General features: G+C 40.7%; 1 protein-coding gene across 1 annotated transcript in view; it reads left to right on the top strand.

The window, feature by feature from the left end:
- Positions 1 to 2,693: 2,693 nt before the first annotated feature.
- LMBRD1 (LMBR1 domain containing 1) overlaps positions 2,694 to 19,026 on the top strand; it is an 81,679-nt gene continuing 65,346 nt past the window's right edge. Inside the window, exons 1-3 of the mRNA XM_075747421.1 lie at positions 2,694 to 2,923; positions 3,480 to 3,656; positions 15,284 to 15,344. Coding sequence (XP_075603536.1) covers positions 2,741 to 2,923; positions 3,480 to 3,656; positions 15,284 to 15,344 — 421 coding nt within the window. The 5' untranslated portion in view covers positions 2,694 to 2,740. The remainder of the gene's footprint in view (positions 2,924 to 3,479; positions 3,657 to 15,283; positions 15,345 to 19,026) is intronic.

The following is a 19,026-nucleotide window of genomic DNA, read 5'->3' as shown; positions in this document are numbered from 1 at the left end:
GCATGAAGTTCAACAAGGCCAAGTGCAAGGTCCTGCATGTGGGTTGGCGCAATCCCAAGCACGACTATAGGCTGGGCGAGGAATGGATTGAAAGCAGCCCTGAGGAGAAGGGCTTGGGGGTATTGATTGATGAGAAGCTCAACATGAGCCAGCAGCGTGCGTTTGCAGCCCAGAAAGCCAACCGTGTCCTGGGCTGCATCAAAAGAGGTGTGACCAGCAGGTCGAGGGAGGTGATCCTATCCCTCTACTCCGCTCTTGTGAGACCCCACCTGGAGTACTGTGTCCAGCTCTGGGGGTCCCAGTACCGGAGAGACATGGAGCTGTTGGAGCGAGTCCAGAGGAGGGCCCTGAAGCTGATCAGAGGGCTGGAGCACCTCTCCTGTGAACACAGGCTGAGAGAGTTGGGGTTGTTCAGCCTGGAGAAAAGAAGGCTCTGGGGAGATCTAATTGCGGCTTACCAGTACCTGAAGGGGCCTACAGGAAAGATGGTGAGGGACTGTTTATCAGGGAGTGTAGTGACAGGACAAGGGGTAATGGGTTTAAGCTGAAGGAGGGTTGATTTAGATTAGATGTTAGAAAGAAATTCTTTACTGTGAGAGTGGTGAGGCCCTGGAACAGGTTGCCCAAAGAGACTGTGGATGCCCCATCCCTGGAAGTGTTCAAGGTCAGGTTGGATGAGGCTTTGGGCAGTGTGGTCTAGTGGAGGGTGTCCCTGCCCATGGCAGGGGGGTTGGAACTAGATGATCTTTAAGGTCCCTTCCAACCCAAACCATTCTATGATTCTATGAAAACTTTTTCAGAAATCATTTCATTTTTTGTACAGGCCTATTTATTGTACCATTCTCCCCCTGTGATCCTATATACGATGCCCTGCACTTCTATCCACTGCCACCCTTTAGTGCATTCACTGATCTCACTGCACATCGTGGCATCTTGATGACAAGCTGTTACTTGCAAGAGCAAAGAAGCGTGAAAGAGGACAAGACAAATCTCCAAGTCTAGGCAGGAAAAGAGGCACATCTGCTGCTGGAGTGTAGGGGAGAACAGCACCATAGGGACAACTGCTAGGTTCATCTTAAAAGCCATGGCTGTTGGAAACACAACATTGATGTACACCACTGCAGCCAAGACGAGATCTACTGATCATGAGTATCCCAAGCCTCATGTGGCACCACACTACCTTTCAGCTGGGAAGTGATCATTAACTTTGGTATGAATGAAGCCACTTCACTGGCTTGGCTGTGCCATAACCCCCTACCTTGTCTCAAGCAATAACTCTTTACAAAGAACTCACTTGTTCTTCTGGCCTCCTCTTCTATTTGTGCAGAGTGGAGATGTTTCTGTTGCACTGGTGACCAATTGGCTCATCTCTTATTTCTTGACCCATGGTTTGTCATTAATTAGTATGGTCTCTCATTAATTAGTCTCAATGACCAATGTGCCTTATGGTGTTTTGTTCTGTGGTTGCTCATTTTCGCTCCATGACATAACACAGTTGAGGAAAGTGTGGATAGACTCGGGGCACTACAAACAGCAGCTGTCCCACAAGTTGTCTACAGTGACCGTGAAAGACAAACATGGCCCTTGTGTGCCAAGATACATCTAAACCAACATATCCTCAAGGGTGTTCCTGTCAATAGACCGTGAATAAAAAAACCCCAAAATCATTCGGATAGCTATCGGTAACACGGCATTCAACTTCCATTTTGCCTACAATGTATATAAACCTGTTACTTCCATAGTGACAAAAACTTAAGTTCTTCCTTTAAACTATGAATTACATAATCATTGTACACACAGGGACATGAAAAACTTTTCACTGAAACCTTTAAAACCTTGCCTGTGACCCAATTAAGACTAGGCTAGCAACCATATTTACCAAATAGGAATGGATCTGACAGAGCAATTTCTTCAAAATTAACATTTATTGCAAAAATGTAGGAAGATTTTGACAAAAGACTCTAAGATTGTATTTTTCTGTTAGTGGGAATATATAATTTTGGGGTTTGGGTTAGGGTTATGTAGTTTGTTAAACTACATAAACTCTTAACTGTTTAGAATGGAAAAGATCATGCTGAAGTTACTCTTATGGCTTATTTACTAAAGCAAGTAACCATTTCAGTCAAAACAAAAAGATTTGTGGTAGGATGCAGCTATAACTTTTTTTTTTTTTTTTTAACAGCAGCCTTAATTCTTAACTACTTAACAGGTCTCTGATGTTACTATTTCAATATTTTATTGATAAAGGTATGCAGTGCTGTACAAAACATAGGATCTTTATATACTCCAAGGGCAAATTACTTCCCTTCTCACTTGGGAATAGCTTATTTTTAATGCTGTTCTTTAAGTTTTTAATTCTTCATGGGTTCTAGGGCAATTTTGAGTGATAACATACATATTTAATAGTAATGACATCTAGGGATATATTTTTTTGTGGTGGAGGTACTACATACACATCAATAGTAATATATAAACACTCACACCCCACACCCCGCTGCGGTCGGTCACGGGACAGCGGCGAACCCCGGGCGTGGGAGGGGCTCCCGGCAGCGCGTGGCTGCCGCCTCTCGTCACCTTTCCCCTCCAGCCCAGCCTCTCTCGCGTCACAAACTAACGCGGCGGACAGTCCCTGGGTATCAGCCCCTCGCTGCTGCTTGCTGAGCCGCCAGCGGGACTTGCGAACCCGGTACAGGAGCTGCCAGCTGCTAACTAAAGTGAAAGCTGTCACCGTCACAATCACATGACGCCACACTCCGCAGCGCGCCCGGCAGTTGTTAGTACGGTTCCCATGGTGACGTGTGCCCGCCCCTTCAAAAGCCCCCGCCTCACGGGGGCGGGTACTCTGTTGGTGACGGAAGGCAAGATGGCGGCGGCCGCCTCTGAGTTGCTGACGGGATGGTGCCTCTTCGGCTTGGCGCTGCTGGTAAGAGGCGGCTCTCGCGGGGCTCAGTCGGCCCGCCTGGCTGCCCCTTCCCCTTCTCTTTCTCCGCAGGGCCGGCGGGATCCCCGCTTTGCCCTCGGTTAGCCCGGGCCGGCTGCTCCTCTTCCTCGGCCCCTCGGTGTTCCAGCTGTGGGGTTCCCGCCTGGCCTTCTCGTTCGGCCTGTCGTCCCACCCCCCCACCCCTCCGCCCCCAGCCTGCCCCGACATGGAGCACTTTCTTTCAACAGGGCACAGCAGAGCCCAGAGCTGAGGGTGCGGGGCTGACTTGCCTTCCTGCCTGGGTGATCAGCATTGCTTGTTCGTGTTTTAGCCTGTTTCGTGTGTGGGTGCTGCTCTTGTTGTTAATCAAACTGTTCTTAGCAAAGGTATGAAGAGGGAATTGTGTGTGTTGAATATAATATCAATGATTAGGGCTCAGGTAAAAAGTGTGTTGATGTTATGCCAGTCAACAATACCATGATACAGGGTCTAACTTCAGTGCTTGCTTTCTGACATCCTGGTTATGCAACTTACAATTATATTTCCTTGTGTATTCCAGGCTATTCTGATTTTCTGTTGGGTTTATGTGCGCAAGTATCAGAGTCGGCGGGAAAGTGAAGTGATTTCTACCATAACAGCTATCTTTGCATTGGCAGTTGCTCTTATCTCATCAGCGCTACTACCGGTGGACATCTTCTTGGTTTCGTATATGAAAAATCAAAATGGTACATTTAAGGTATGGACTTATAAAAATCTTAATTGCCTCTTCAAAAGGACCACTTGTGTTACAAGAGGATTTTCTTGGGTTGTCTAAATGCTTAAAGCCAATACTAATACCTGTTCTAGTACCTGAGTTTTTTGGAAAGCTAGGAACTAGTATTTTGAATACAGCACTGAGCTCTGTTATTTGAACTGGATTTCAGTTTTCAATTCTATTCTTTATTTTCAATATTCTACTTGCTTCCAAACACTATTTCCTTCTGCTGTGCTAAAAGGAGTGCGTATGCCAGTCTCTTATATGTTGCTTTTTAGCATGTCGTAGTGGGGGACTATAGAATGGAATTTGTTGCCCCTTTGTTCAAAAACAGAGTGTATTACCCATATGCAGCTCAAGATTGTTTTGTCTTTTTTTGCCAGCATTCTGTTACTCTGGTACTGAAACATTAAGACTTATAAAAATTTACTGTGTTAATCTACCTATAATATACAGCCTCAGTTAATAAGCACTTTTTAAAAGAGGGATAGCTGGAAAAACCCTTGGGGGAGGGGAATACAGTAGCTTCTCTTCTTGGCTAATATGTTCTTGGCTGAACTAGTGGTTTTTATCAACTAAAACTGTAAGGAGTTGCTGTGCAACATGGGTTCTTAATGAGATGAGTACTCGCTTTAGTCTGCTCTAAGCATTACTGTAAGTAAAAGTTCTTCCCAGTGCTTAAAGCATTGGCCTTTTTAATTTTCAGAGCGGGTTCTTGAAGGTAGTGACCCAGCCTCTTTGAGGACACTGCTGTTAAAAACAGATCAAACTAGAGCATAATAATTGGAATAACAGCTTAGTTTGGTTTGAAGCCTGCTTGGATCTATACTAAAAGAGATGATCCTGAAAGAGATGAGAGAGTGGGCAGATGGTAAATGCCTGCACACTAGACTCAGACTGTATTCCCTTTCAGCCCTTCTTCCAGAGGAAAACCTAGGTCCTGCCAGATTCTTTATAATGCTTCAGAACTAGCTTGCAGCCAATACAAGGCCTTTTAGCTGGTGCTTATATAAATGCAAGTCATAAGAAACCTTTAGAACTGAACTGTGATGTAATTTTTTTTGTTGTTTATCACTTGGTGGTAGTACAGAATAAATTAAACTATTGTTCAATGTTATTGTTAAAAGTTTTTGTTTTCAGACCTTGATTGTTAATAAAAAGATGAAGAGACCTTTCATATGTCATGATACTAGCAGCTTCAATGAGAGTAATACTGAGTATTAAGAAATATATTGAGCCTGACTAGCTAGAGAAATAACAGTGATCTAACTAGGCCTAGCTGAAAAATGCACATCTGTTGTGGACTAAGCAGAATTTCCTGTTGCAAAGGAGACCTATGTTGTTAATCTATCTATTCCCTGATTTGAGAAACAAACCTGTGAGGAGAATAGGAGGCCAAATGTGGTGGTGCAGTCACTACAGTCTTATTTAAGCAAGTATGATGAATAGAAGGAAAATTACTGTACTTAATGTTTTTCTTGAACTAGATTTCTTTGTTAATGGCCACATGCTGTGATATGATGGGGTTTAAAAATTGTGCCTGAAAGCAGTCTTTCATGGTTGTGGTAAAGCTTTTATTTCTTTAAAGTGCCTTTGCCATGCTTCTGAGGCTTCATGGTCCTGCTTAGCTCCTAAAGCTTGTAGATGCTGCTGGTAGCCTGTTGAAATAAAATTGTGCCATATTGCCTTGCAGAAAAATTCTTCCTTCTCTTGTTAAGGCTCGGCTGTATGAGATTCTAGCTTTGCAGCAATAACATGAGATCTTCTGATATTAATACATTTGATGGAACACAAGTGTTGAAATAGTGATATAGAAATACTAACATGGCCTTGCTGAAAGTTGAGTGGATCTGAAGTCAGTCAGAACATACAAACCTATATGTAAATACACAGCTTTATTGACTTGGTAATTTCAGTTTAGGAGTAATGTCAATTTAGGAGGTTGACAGCATCTTCATGTGAGATCTGTGAGAATTGTTAAAGTTTTTAACACTGTCCTGGGTAATATGTGCCTCTTTTCTGTTACTGCTTCACAAGTAGGACAGACAGGATTGGGTTCAGAAAGTTTCCAAGAGGTTACTGTCCTTCCTCTGGACCATTCTTTCAAACCAAGCACCTCCAAGGCCCTATATCTGATATTGGGGTCTGAAGGACTATGACTGGCAAGATTCCTTTGCTGTTTTGGATGGCCAGAGTGAGTTAAGTCTCTACTAGATTTTTCTTTCTCAGTGAATTTGAGGTGGATCCAGGTAGCAGGTTTGGATAATATTCTCTGTAGATAAATCATTAGTTCATCAAAAAACCTTCCAACTGTTTGATTTCAGAACTTATGCCAAAAGAGTAGTGGCAGTTATCCAGATCCTAGGTAAACAATTTTTTTTGCTGTACATCCTCTTTATCTCCAACTGTAATTCCCAGTATCAGTGTTAGAGATGAGAAAGTCAAGGAAGCTCAGCTTACAAGGAAAAAGTGCTATATAGAGGGGTTTTTAATGCATTTGGCCCTACTATCAACTTGTAGATATTGTTGAGGTTTTTCTGTGAACTTGTAGCAAACTCAGAGAAATATGTTACACTAAAGCAGAGATTAAATTCCAGACATATTCTGATGGTTCAAAGTTCTCATTGTGAATTGTGTATTTGGTGGCAAGTGAAGGTATGTGTGCCCTGGCTACAAGGATTGGCTTAACTGAAGTGTTGTACCCAGGCAGATTACCATTCTCTGAAGGTTGTCAAAATTGTGCTGCTTTCTGGATGAATTCACTTGAAACAGAGTTGTGTAGCCCTCTTCCATCATGTGTTCTAAGGTGTCTTCTGTGGCAAGGGCCATAGATCATACTTAAGTCAGCCTTTGTGAACCTTGAGGTTTTGTCCATTTTGACAGGACTGTTAAAGTACTGTTTATAATCTTTCAATTAAGACAACTTATTCTTTGCTATAAACAAGTGGCTTGTGGCATTTATTACCTGTTGGTGTCTCATGATATTTTTGTGAGACTTATCAAATATTAAAGCTTTTACAATGATTGTCTTGAGCAGTTGTGGCATTAAAGGTTTTGCACAGTAGATGTGTAGTCCTTTAGGAAAGGAGCAGTGGTGCCTGGACTTGGGTGGATATTAGTCCTATGTACAATAGAATTCACTGCAACACCACCTTTTCTGGAGGCTAGGATTACTTGGATTCATAGTGCTGTTAAGTAGGAAAGCTGACTTTCAGTTCTAGTACTAATTAGAAGAACTTGAGTATTGCCTCAAGCTAAGTGACACAGATTGGTAGGGGTTGGAAGGGACCTCTGGAGATCGTCTCGTCCAACCCCCCTGCTAAAGCAGGATCACTTAGAGCAGGTTGCACAGGATGGTGTCCAGCCATGTTTTCAATATCTCCAGAGAAGGAGGCTCCACCACCTCCCTGGGCAGCCTGTTCCAGTGCTCGATCACCCTCAGAGTGATGATGTTTTTCCTCATTCAGATGGGGTTTCCTGTGTTCCAGTTTGTGCCCATTGCCCTGTCAGTGGCCCCCATAGGGAAGAGTCTGGCCCCTTCCTCTAGACATCCATGCTTTAGATATTTATAAGCACTGATAAGATCCCCTCTGTCTTTTCTTCTCCAGGCTAAACGGACCCAGCTCTCAGCCTTTCCTCGTAAGAGAGATGCCTAAGTCCCTTAATCATCTTTGTAGCCCTCTGCTGGACTCTATCCAGTAGTTCCCTGTCTTTCTTGAACTGGGGAGCCCAGAACTGGACATGATATTCCAGATGTGGCCTCACCAGGGCAAAGTGGAGGGGGGAGAGGATAACCTCCCTTGACCTGTTGGCCATGTTCTTCTTAATACACCCCCAGGATACAAAGTCCTGATAATATTCACCAGCATCATCTTGAAGGTTTCAGCTGTTTGCATTGATGGTGCTTTAGTTTGTGCAATGGACTTCAGATACAGGCAGTTGGGTCTGATCTGTTTGATCTGAAAGCTTGTTTGATTTATGACAAGGCAACCATATCCTGGGCTGCATCAAAAACAGTGTCACCAGCAGGTCAAGGGAGGTGATTCTGCCCCTCTACTCTGTTCCCTTGAGACCCCATCTAGAGTAGTGCATCAAGCTCTGGAGTCCCCAGTATAAGAAAGCTGTTGGAGCGAGGCCAGAGGAGGGCCCTGAAGCTGATCAGAGGGCTGGAGCACCTCTCCTCTGAGGACAGGCTGAGAGAGTTGGGGTTGTTCAGCCTGGAGAAGAGAAAGCTCCAGGGAGACCTCATTGCAGCTTTCTAGTACCTGAAGGGGCTTACACGAAAGGTGGAGAGGGACTGTTTACAAGGGCATAGGGATAGGACCAGGGGTAATGGCCTTAAACTAAAGGAGGGTAGATTTGGATGTTAGGAAGAATTCTTTACTGTGAGGGTGGTGAGGCACTGGAAACAAGTTGCCCAGAGAGGTTGTGGATGCCCCCTCCCTGGAAGTGTTCAAGGCCAGGTTGGATGGGGCTTTTGGCAACCTGGTCTAGTGGAGGGTGTCCCTGCCTGTGGCAGAGGGTGGTTGGAACTAGATGATCTTTGAGATCCGTTCCAAGCCAAACCATTCTGTGATTCTATAAGCACTTAGGAACAGACTAGTGTTTAAGCTAGGTTGAGGTTAAGATTGCTGCTGGAACCCAAGACCCCTGGGTCTGACCTACAAGTATCAAATACTTAAAATGTAGCTGATGCTGTCTTGCAGCAGGAAGACTGCTTGAAACAAGGACATTATCACCATGCTGTCTTGTCTTTTTTTTTATTATTCTATTGTTTTAATCTATTGTTGATGCAGCAGAAGGCACGGGAGAAATTTTCTTTCTGAAATGCATGGATTCTTGCTACTATATGAAGTTAAAAGCCAGTGGCATTTCTTTCAGTCTGGTTAGACTGAACATGTCCCAAACCTTGGGTGTCTGCGTGAGCTGTTAAAAGCCAGTCTTCCCCTTAACGATTTGAGGGGTAGTATCTGTCTAATGGGAGATCCTTTTTGCAGACCATTCTATTAAGATTTTTTTTGCCTCTTGGGGGAAACTCATTATGTAGCTCCTCAGAATACAGAAACACTAGAAATGTCAGATTTTTTTATTATAGAAAGGTGTTAGCTGCAAAATCATTATTGATTGAGACCATGTTTCCTGTTCTGAGTAGCACTTAGTATTTGTGAAATAACAATACTGGGCAAAAGGTTCATGGTAGGCAGACGTGGCTGAGATGCATGTCTCTGGATGTTAACTCTCCATCTGGCAAAATGCTGGCTTTGTCCCATTTTAGAGGTAACAGGCTGGAGGATGAGAGAGCTGGATATGAAATTTTTGTATCTAACCATGCTATGAACCACTTTCCAGTCTCTGGTATTGTATCTTCCTTTTGGCTAAGCTTTGGGAGAGGCTAATCAGCAAAACAGCTTCATCTACATATGATGGAACATCACAAGTACTGAAACCTGGAATGTTATACCACTTTAAGCTCTATTGAGGTACATCTGCAGAGAATTGGAGCTGTCTTCACTGGGTACTCATGAAATTCTTGCAGGGTCCAGTAGTAGTAGTAGTAATGTCCCTTTTAACAGGGACAAAAACCCAAAATTCATAGCCATTCCCTCACCAGAAAGTAGGGAAAGTCAAAAATGTCAGATAAGCTTGTACTGCTTTCATTTGGGGAAGTTATTTTTACAGTTTGAAATAGTACTGTTCTGTTGAAATATGTTAACAGAAGTCCCTAACTGGACACAGGTGCTGGGAGAAGGAAGACTCCACTCAATGCTGGGTGAACAAGTGTTCTTAACTAATTTTCTATGAATGTAATTATAAAATGAAGCTTTTGAGGGAGCTTCTCTTTGGTTTTAGCATTTAGGTAAACAAGTGTCTTAAACTGCCTTTTTTATATTCTTGTTTACTTAGCAACATCTTACTAATCTATTTACTTTCTATGCTTGTAACTATTTAAACTTAATCCTTCACCATGACTTATGTTAAGGACTAAATAAGAATAATAGCTTAATATAGGCCATCACACTCATTGCATGTATCCCTGCAATTTGTTGATTCCTGTATCTATCAGTACAATGCATTGTTACTGGTATTTTAAAGGTGATAGGATGTATGCTTGCTAAACCACATGGAACAGAATGAAGTACAGCAGAACAGTGCAGAGTGCCTGAATTCTGGAGATCTTAAGAGAATTTGTGGTCACGTTTTCACACTTTAAACTACTGTTGAAGGCAGTAATGAATTCTCAGCTTCCTAATCTATGTGCTTTGAAACTATTTGCTGTATATATTGTAAGCCTGGGCCATAATGCATGGAGAGGAAAACAGACTAGATCTAGAGGCTGTCCAGATGAGTTCTCAGTTGATTCCTGGATGTGCTTGTCCAGTAAATTCATATGCCTATCAACTTGATATATCAGCACTGTTGCTGAGAATGTCAGAGCTCTGACATTCGCTAGGTAGTGGTGCTTCTTGCTTTTGACAAGACGGTGCTGCTGTCGCTAGCTTTTGAAACAGCTCAGATGAACCGGTTACTGCTTTTGAATAGCTGATGAGGTGTGCATATGGATAATTTGCCAGTAAGAATAAGGGTTTTTACCTCCTTTGTGTAAGTGGTGCTTCAGCAGCTGACTGAAAGCTGACATAATAGATACAATATACAATTAAATTGGCTTGCGTTATAGATTCTTCTTGTACAGAGGAATGCAAAGTTAAGTTCAGGCACATGTATGAAATGGCAAAATGCGCATATCTTTGCATCTTTTAATGTAAAATAACATCTCAATATTTTAATGTACTGAACACTTCCTAGTATATTACTCTGGTCCTGTACACAATTTGTGCAACAAAATGAAAAGCAATTACAGTGTTTAAAGTTCTACATTTGTATCCTGTTATAAATCATAGAATCACTTAGGCTGGAAAAGACCTTTAAGATCATCAAGTCCAACTGTTGACTGCCAGTCTGACCACTAAACCATGTCCCTAAGCACCACATCTATATGTCTTTTAAATACCTCCAGGGTTGATGACTCAACCACTTCCCTGGGCAGCCTGTTCCAGTGTCTGATAGCTCTTTTGGTGAAGAAAGTTTTCCTAATATCCAATCTAAACTTCCCCGGGCACAACTTCAGGATGTTTCCCATTGTCCTATGCTATTAATGCTTTCTGAAGTTGGAGGAGAAGCAGCTTTTTTGGTAAATAAGCTCTATTGCATTTCAATTCCTAGCTACCTCTTCCTGTAAAGTGGCTGTGCCACTTAAACTTAAGGCCTTACTGTTGCTTTTCTTGCATCTTCTTGGTTGGTATGGGTTTTGAATGCCTCCATTGCTCACAGGAGAGACCTTTTTCGAAGACTTACTTGGAAGTAAATAGTGCCACCTGTTCAGTTTTGCTTTTCCCTTAGATATAATTAAAGCAATGCATTTGCTTAATTTTTAACACTAGGCAATTTAAACACTTCAATATTCTGTGCATATTGTCCTGGTTTCAGCTGAGAGGGTTGATTTTCTTCATAGTAGCTAGTGTGGGAATATGTTTTGGATTTGTGCTGGAGACAACATTGATAATTTAGAGATGTTTTTGTTCTATGGACTTATTGTTGAGCAGTGTTTACATGGGGCCAAGGCCTTTTCTGCTTCTCGCACTGCCCTGCCAGCAGGATGGCTGGGGGTGCACAAGAAGTTGGGAGGAGACACAGACAGGACAGGTCACCCAAACTGACCAAAGGGATATTCCATACTATATGACGTCATGCTCAGTTTATAGGGAGCTTGAGGGAAGGGGGGGGGGGGGGTGTCGTCGTTCGGAGCGATGACGTTTGTCTTCCCAAGTTACCGTTACGCGTGACAGATCCCTGCTTTCCTGGAGATGGCTGAACACCCACCTGCCCATGGGAAGTGGTGAAAGAATTCCTTGCTTTGCTTGTGCGCGCGGCTTTTGCTTTACCTATTAAACTGTCTTTATCTCAACCCACGAGTTTTCTCACTTTAACTCTTCCAATTCTCTCCCCCATCCCGATGGAGGCAAGTGAGCAAGCAGCTGTGTGGTGCTCAGCTGCCAGCTGGGGTAAAACCATGACACATGTATTCTTAACTTACTACAAATAAATTCTTTTGTGGTGTATTTTTATGCAAAAGCCTAGAATTTTCTGTTGAAACACTGTTGGGCTTGAGCTTGACAGTGTCAGGTACACAAACCCAATCTTTGAGGACTATTTAAATTTAGAAGGTGTTGTTTCTGTCCCTTCTAACACATTTTTCACCCTTTTTGCTGATTAGATCAAAAAAATGCAAGTATGCTTTTCTAGTCAGAGTCCAGTTAGACAATCATTCAACTTCAGACAGTGAACTTTAAAAGCTTAATGTAACTTGGCCTACTGGGAGTCTTAATAAAGTAACATGAAGGAAGGTGGTGCTGATCTTCTGAGATAATAGAAAGATCAAGCGTTTATGGTATGTCATCGAGCCCATATCCATGGGAGCTTAAGCGGTTCTGAGAGAACTGATAAAGCAAGTGTTAACTTCTTGAAGTCTTACCCTATACAGTCTTTAAAAGAGTAGGCTCACTTGCTTTTTTCATATGCTCTGTAGTAGTGCATGCGTCTCAACAGCAACTGAAAGGGCTTGAGCTTACCAGTTTGAAAAAGCCTACACAGGTTGAAAGGAGCTTTGACAGTACTATATCTTTTCTCACCAGTTATGTTGATGTGTCTTCAAAATTGCTAGCTTTAGAAGAATTTTGCTTCTGGATGACTACTTTCTTGATCTTGACTACATGTAAAGTGGATCCCACAAGACTTAAACAACTCTATAATATATTTAAGCTGTACATGCAGACTTGGACCTCTGGATTCATTCCCTGAGTTTGGTTGCCAACAATCATGTTGCAAAACATCTGGCTTCCTTAAACCAGTAGTTCTTCTTGGAAGGAAAAGAAAGATGGGGGCAAGAACTTGACTTCAGGCTTCTGGCTGGGTGCAGTTACCAATGAAGCTGCTGTTGTACTTCAGTTCTCTGAGCAGTTTCCCAGAACTACTGTTACTCAGATCTAAAAAAGATCAAGTTTTGATCTTGCTCAGATAAGGGACATAAATTCTGTTACATTTGGAGTTGTAGGATCTAAATCCTAAAATGCATGGATGGGTCTCCTGCAGTTTTGTGGTAAGATCTGAGATATATTACTCTACTAAGTCCTGTTAAGAATTATGGCTGCTTGATCAGTGTGACTTTTTGGATAGGAACTTCAGGAAAACAGTCTGCCCTTTAGTAGTATGCAGAGAGCTTCAGTGCTTAGACCAGAAACTCAAGACTGGTGTACAGTTAGTGTCTAAACTCTGGTAGTGTACATACTATCAAGTAATTCAATAACTTTTTTCTAATACCTGATTTAAGGTGGTATTTTCTGAAGCTAACTTGAATATTCATGTAATTCAATGCTTGGTCAAGCTAAAAAGTGAAGTCTCATACTTGTGGAAAAAGGAGATGATGACTTAAACTGGGTAGATAGCTAACAAAAGTTTGTTAGCTGTGAGCATAATAAAAAAAGGTATTTGCCATTCTTATGTCTAAGGACCATTGCATCTGTATATATAAATTTTAGTCATAGCTATTCTGTGATACAAAAGTGTGCATTGTGTGTACTGCGTCCAGCTCTGTGGCCCACAGTGCAAGAACAACACGAATCTGTTAGAGCAGGGCCACAAAAATGCTTAGAGGGCTGGGACACCTCTCTTAGGAAGAAAGGCTGAGAGAGTTTGGATTGTTCAGCCTGGGGAAGAGAAAGCTCCTGTGAGACCTTACTGCAGCCTTTCGGCATACAAAGAGGGCTTAAAGAAAGATGGAGAAACAGTTTTGACCAGGGCCTGTAGTGACAGGACAAGGGACAATGGCTTTAAACCGAGAGTAGATTTAGATTTGACAGAAGAATTTTTTTATAGTGAGGGTCGTGAGACTCTGGAACATGTTGCCTGGTGGAGTTCTAGATGCCCCCTGGAAGTGTTGAAGGCCAGGTTGGATGGGGCTTTGGGCAACCTAGTCTGGTGAAAGATGTCTCTGCCCATGGCAGGGAGGTTGGACTAGATGATCTTTGAAAATCCCTTCCAAGCCAAATCATTCCATGATGATCTTGAGAGACTCTGTTATCAAGATGCTATGGGAGCTAGCGCAACGCACTTAGAGCTGCCAAAACTATTCTGTGTTCTTTCTGGTCTGTAAAATCTTCCCTTTATGGGCATAGAGGAATAAGCATAGGACAGTTTCAGTCATTTGCACCTTTGCTAGCACCCTGTAGCCAGTAATTTTTTAGAAGTAGTATTTTTTTATACCTATCTTTCTATGTATTTGTCTTTAATGAGTAATTCTCTTGTAGTGTTGCCAAATACAGTAGTGAAGTACTCTAGAGATGGGTCTTGATATACTATTCATATCTAGGCTTACATGCTTGAAAAATAGATCTTGGTTACCTTAGGACAGGCCATCTGTACAGAACTCATTTTTCTTCCTGATTTGAAGTCCTAACAAAGCAAATTCTGCTTACCAAATTTGAGTCTACCCTTTCTATTGACTTGCATCTAGAAAACATTTCTATCTTGATTATCAGACTTTTTCTAGAGGGTGTTACCAAACTCAAACTGGTGGTGCCATTTCTGTGACTGAAATTTGGTAATGTGGATATCAGCCTGAAGTGGGATTTTTGGGGCTGCTCTTTTAGCAATTCTCAGTGTCAGCCTTACTGATACAATACTACTGCTTTTTTGAGAGGTATTGACTTCAAAATATGTTGGTCCTTGACTTGGTTCCTCCATTAATGCTTTGCACATGAGTATTTTCTGAAGAGTTGCAAAGCAGATGTAAACTTGTTAATCATGAAAAACTAAATCCAACACATCCAACTACTGGGCAACTCATACAGCTTTGTCTGTGCAGTCTTTTCTAATATACCATGCTACTTCCAAGCCTGTCATATGTTGGGTTTTCTATGAAACTCATCCTCAGGACGGCTTTTTCCCTGCAAGGACTTGATTCTGAAGCTTCATCTCTTTCTGCTCAGAGTCCAGAAAAAAGGGCTAGAACTGCAAATAACCATACCTCCAATTGTCTTCTACAAAACATTTTGAAAAACAGTTCAGGTTGAGCTTCAGACTCAGTAGCTGCATTGTCTGATATGTAGAAAACAAAAATCAGTTTCATGAAAATAGGTATTTAGCGTGCCACTTAAATACTAAGTATGCAGAACAACAGTAACTGTATTAAATTGTTAGCTGCTAAAAATGATATTCCCTTATAATTTTATTTCAATTATGTGTTGACAATATATGGTAACTAAGGATTTTTAATCTGGAGAAAAAAAAATAGAGCCCTAAGTATAAGGCTAGCAGCCAAAGTAAATACAAACAGTGGGGATACTACTACAGTATCTGTCCTCTGAAATGTAGTACGTACCTTAATGGTCTTTGTTAGGTCAATTAATATAAATCCCGACATGTAAAATGGGCAAACTGAGGGCTTAGTGCTTTTTCTTAGGCATTTGATATCAAGCATTTTTTTCAGTTCTGTAAGAACGCTGTTGAATGAAGTGTTCTTTTGTTTCATAAATACTTCTCTCCTTTATTACTAGGACTGGGCTGATGCTAATGTTTCAAGACAAATTGAAGACACTGTACTTTATGGATACTACAGTAAGTATTTTTAACCTCTATTTTTTTTCCAATTAATTGGAACTTTAAGTAAAGGCATGAAGTTTTTAGGGGATTATCCCCTCTTGGTTAAACGTTAGTCTCGGCACCCTTCAGTGATGTATTTTTTTTATGTTCAAGAGCCCCCTAAAATGCAAATACACTGAAGATCAATCTATGAAAAAGCTGATGAATTCTGTCATATAATCTGTTGTTAACATGTTTCCTCTGTGTGTATTTAGGGATCCATTAAGGGAAACACATGGATTTGCTGTAATTTTTATGGCACTTAACATATGCAGCAGTGTGAAACTTGCCTACCGTGTATAAAGTCTGTGCAACTGTGAATGTAACACTTGTGTTTTAAGTGTTCAGATTCAGCAACCACCATATTCAAAGTAAGAGCTACTGTAAAGGAGTTGATTTAAGAGTGCTAATCCTAAACAAAACTAAAGCAAAAAATTAAATAAAATCTAATAAAATAACTATTCACAAAACCTCCATAGCTTTAGATCAGTTTATTTTAGTTATCCTTATATTCATTAGTAGTAGAACTCTTCATATATGTAAGAGGTAGCTATAGAAGAGTGATATTATGATTTGAGTGAAATGCCTGCTTTGGTCAATGTTACAAACTCAGTGGTAGCTGCCTGCTTTTGGTTGTGTCTCCTAAGACTTTAAGTTTTTTTCTCTTAGAATACTATGGGTTGGCTCTTCTGAATATATTTTTTTTTAGATCAGGAAATAATTGTTTCTAAATATTGGACTGTTTTGTTAAGTTACAGAATACTTATTGCCCACCAGTGACAGCGACAGAAACTAGAATATACAGTTTAATGCTGTGTGAAGCCTAAAACTAGAAGTAGTAAGAAACTTCTCTGTTTTCAAAAAGGAACTCTGAAAGTACTAGTTACTTCCACAAAGATTCTTCACTATAGAATAGTGGAATTGCTTTGTATTTGCTTTCTACTCTTGTTAGGTTTCTAAGGTCTTGTTTAATACCCCAAGCATTTCACAACTCCTAACATGGAACAGTCTTCAAACTCTTCTGTGAACCGTTTTCTGTAGATTTGTCTGACTGGTGGATGAATTTACATCAGATGTTTTGGGCTGAGTCTCTTCTTAAAACAAGATGTCTCCTGGTAAATTCTGAACTAATTTTGGAATAGATTTGAGCTTAAACCTGAAAAAACTGCTTCTGTTTTTGGTCTATCTGGACAAATCTACTTGAAATACTGTAGGACTAATGTTTTGTTTCATAGCATATCCTCCAGATGGTGGTAGAGACTTAAAGATAGCGTTAAAAGTATTTTTTATGATCTTAATTTGAGGAATTAATGCACACCTTTCTAACTAGAGCTACACTGAAATGAACATTAATAGGTAACTTATTTTTCAGAAGTTCCATTTCCTGTATAAAAGACATAACTTAATGCCTCTCCTGCATCATTAGGTCTAGTCCCCTACTGCTGTGACACAGCATAGTGACATGAAAGCTGAGAAGGAATCAGTTAAACAGCTCTTCTAGTCTTGTAATACTATTCCATTTTTTTTCTACTTGTATCTTCTTATGAAAGTATTTGGTCTTGGCATGTTTTTTAAATAAACAAGATGAGCAGAACTGAAATCTCCTTTTGTACTTAAGGACATGAATATTGGTACTGTCTTCTCTCCTGAAAATGCAGTGATAACTATATAGATCTTACTTGCCTCCTGTAGTTATATTGGCAACGTATAGTATAGATAACTGGTACATTTAGGTCACTGCCCTTCAATCCAAGTAACTTCCAATTGTAGCAAGAATTTGGAGGCTGTGGTTTAACTGATGTTTTAGAATATTAAGTATTACTTTACTGCCTGTATTGCAATTTACTCAGAAAGCTGTCACTAAATGTAGAAAAAGGCTTTTTGCTTCCCTGAAGTTGTTAGTCCCCATGAACAATGTTCTGTCTCATACCCAGCTGATTTCTTGGCTAGACTGATACAAAAGTAGAATGGCTTTGTACTAGTAGAATAAATGAGGTAACTTTCAGAACAAAGTTTGAAATACCTGTATTTTGAAGTGGGACTTCAGTAGCCTAAAGCTTTACTTAAACTAGTCTACTGATTGCTTTGAAGCCATAGTGGCTTAGTGTGTTAATTCTTCATAAAACCAACTGTAGTAGAATGTGTCTGCCAGTACTTGAGTGATTGAAGAATGATCAGTGGTTGGCAGATGCTTTAAAACAGCATGTCAGCTTGTGTTTGGAAGGAAAACCCTTTTCAGAAAGGGTTATAACTGGAAACCATCCAACGGCAGTTTCCTCTGTACCACAAAGAATCAGGCTGAAACTGTTGACAGTAACCTGGAGCTGTGTTCTGTAGCTCTTCTTCCTCTAGTAAGTAAATCCTGTCTGTCGGAGTCAGCTTGATGTTCTGTGTCCTTTGGTAAAGCTTAGTGAATGGTGAAAGGATGCCATCGGTAGATCCCAGTCTTCCTGTGAGGTGGATCTCTTGACCTGCATGTGTTCAGTGTCTCACAACAATAGTGTGGCAAGGACTGTCTGCTAAATTCTATGGGGATTTCTTTGGGTGTGCTAAATTTCCAATTTTCCATTTCTTTTTTTCTTAAATAGAAGTATTTTCTTAAATCAACAGTAACTATTGTGTGGTGGTTCCTAGGTTAAAGTTCTTGAGTAAGAATTTATCCAAAATAATACTTGGTATAACTTGGATGATTTTAGCATGGAGTTTTGGGTGCTTACTGCAGGTGTTTTGAGTCATTGACACAAGAACTTGGGCTTCTAGGAATTAGTAGGCACAAGTCCAAATGCATCTATGTGTTTTCATGGTCTGGTCCTAGGAGAAGACATGCTAAATAAATACTGTGGAAGACTTGCATAGCTGTACTTGACAAATATTGTGGAGTTACATCTATAAAAACACTCTCCTAATAAGTGTGATTTTTTTTTTTGAGAAGCAATGTGCCAGAACATAAATTGAAAGTCTGTTATAGTATTGACACTTATTGTGGTGAACTGCTTTAACTGTCCTGCTTCGAGTAAGTGTGTGATGACTTGAAATTCACTGCTGTTTTGTATTCTTTAACTTTCACTGGGGAAAACAAGATGTCTGTTCTTGCAGTCTTGATGAAAAATTGTTTTAAGAAATTTTTTTAGATGTGAGAATAATATATTTGGGAAGAAACACTCATCTTAGTTTTTTTAAGTAACTTGTGACTCCTCAGCAGAAGTGAGGAAGTATATAACAAAGAATTGTTTTAAGCAACTTGGTATTGATGCCCCAGTATATGGTACCATCTGGAAGAGCAGAAGTTTTGTGTGATGGAAGAGACTTCTGATCATATGATATTCCTGAGCCTCCTGTAGTTAAAGGGATTTGAGGGACTATATTAATCTTAGATACTCTGCTTGGTTCCTTCTACCTACTGCATCTTGCTCTTGTTTGTTCCTAGTGTTGTTCATAGTTGCCCTTGCGTACTACTAGGAGGAAAAAAAAAACAAATGAAAACATAATGAAGGGACTATTGTTGTAATTTACTTGAAGACTACTAGCAGGTCTAACTTTCTCATAGTTAAGGTGTCTTTGTATTGGTATGGTGCAAACAGCAGAAAATGAGTCATTTTGACTTGAGATAAGAATTGTTGTCTCAAATGTCTTTAAAACAAACACACCTTTATCAAGG

The sequence above is a fragment of the Balearica regulorum genome, chromosome 3 (assembly GCF_011004875.1).
Source record: "Balearica regulorum gibbericeps isolate bBalReg1 chromosome 3, bBalReg1.pri, whole genome shotgun sequence".
Classification (NCBI taxonomy): domain Eukaryota; kingdom Metazoa; phylum Chordata; class Aves; order Gruiformes; family Gruidae; genus Balearica; species Balearica regulorum.
This window is presented reverse-complemented; position numbering and strand designations above follow the sequence as displayed.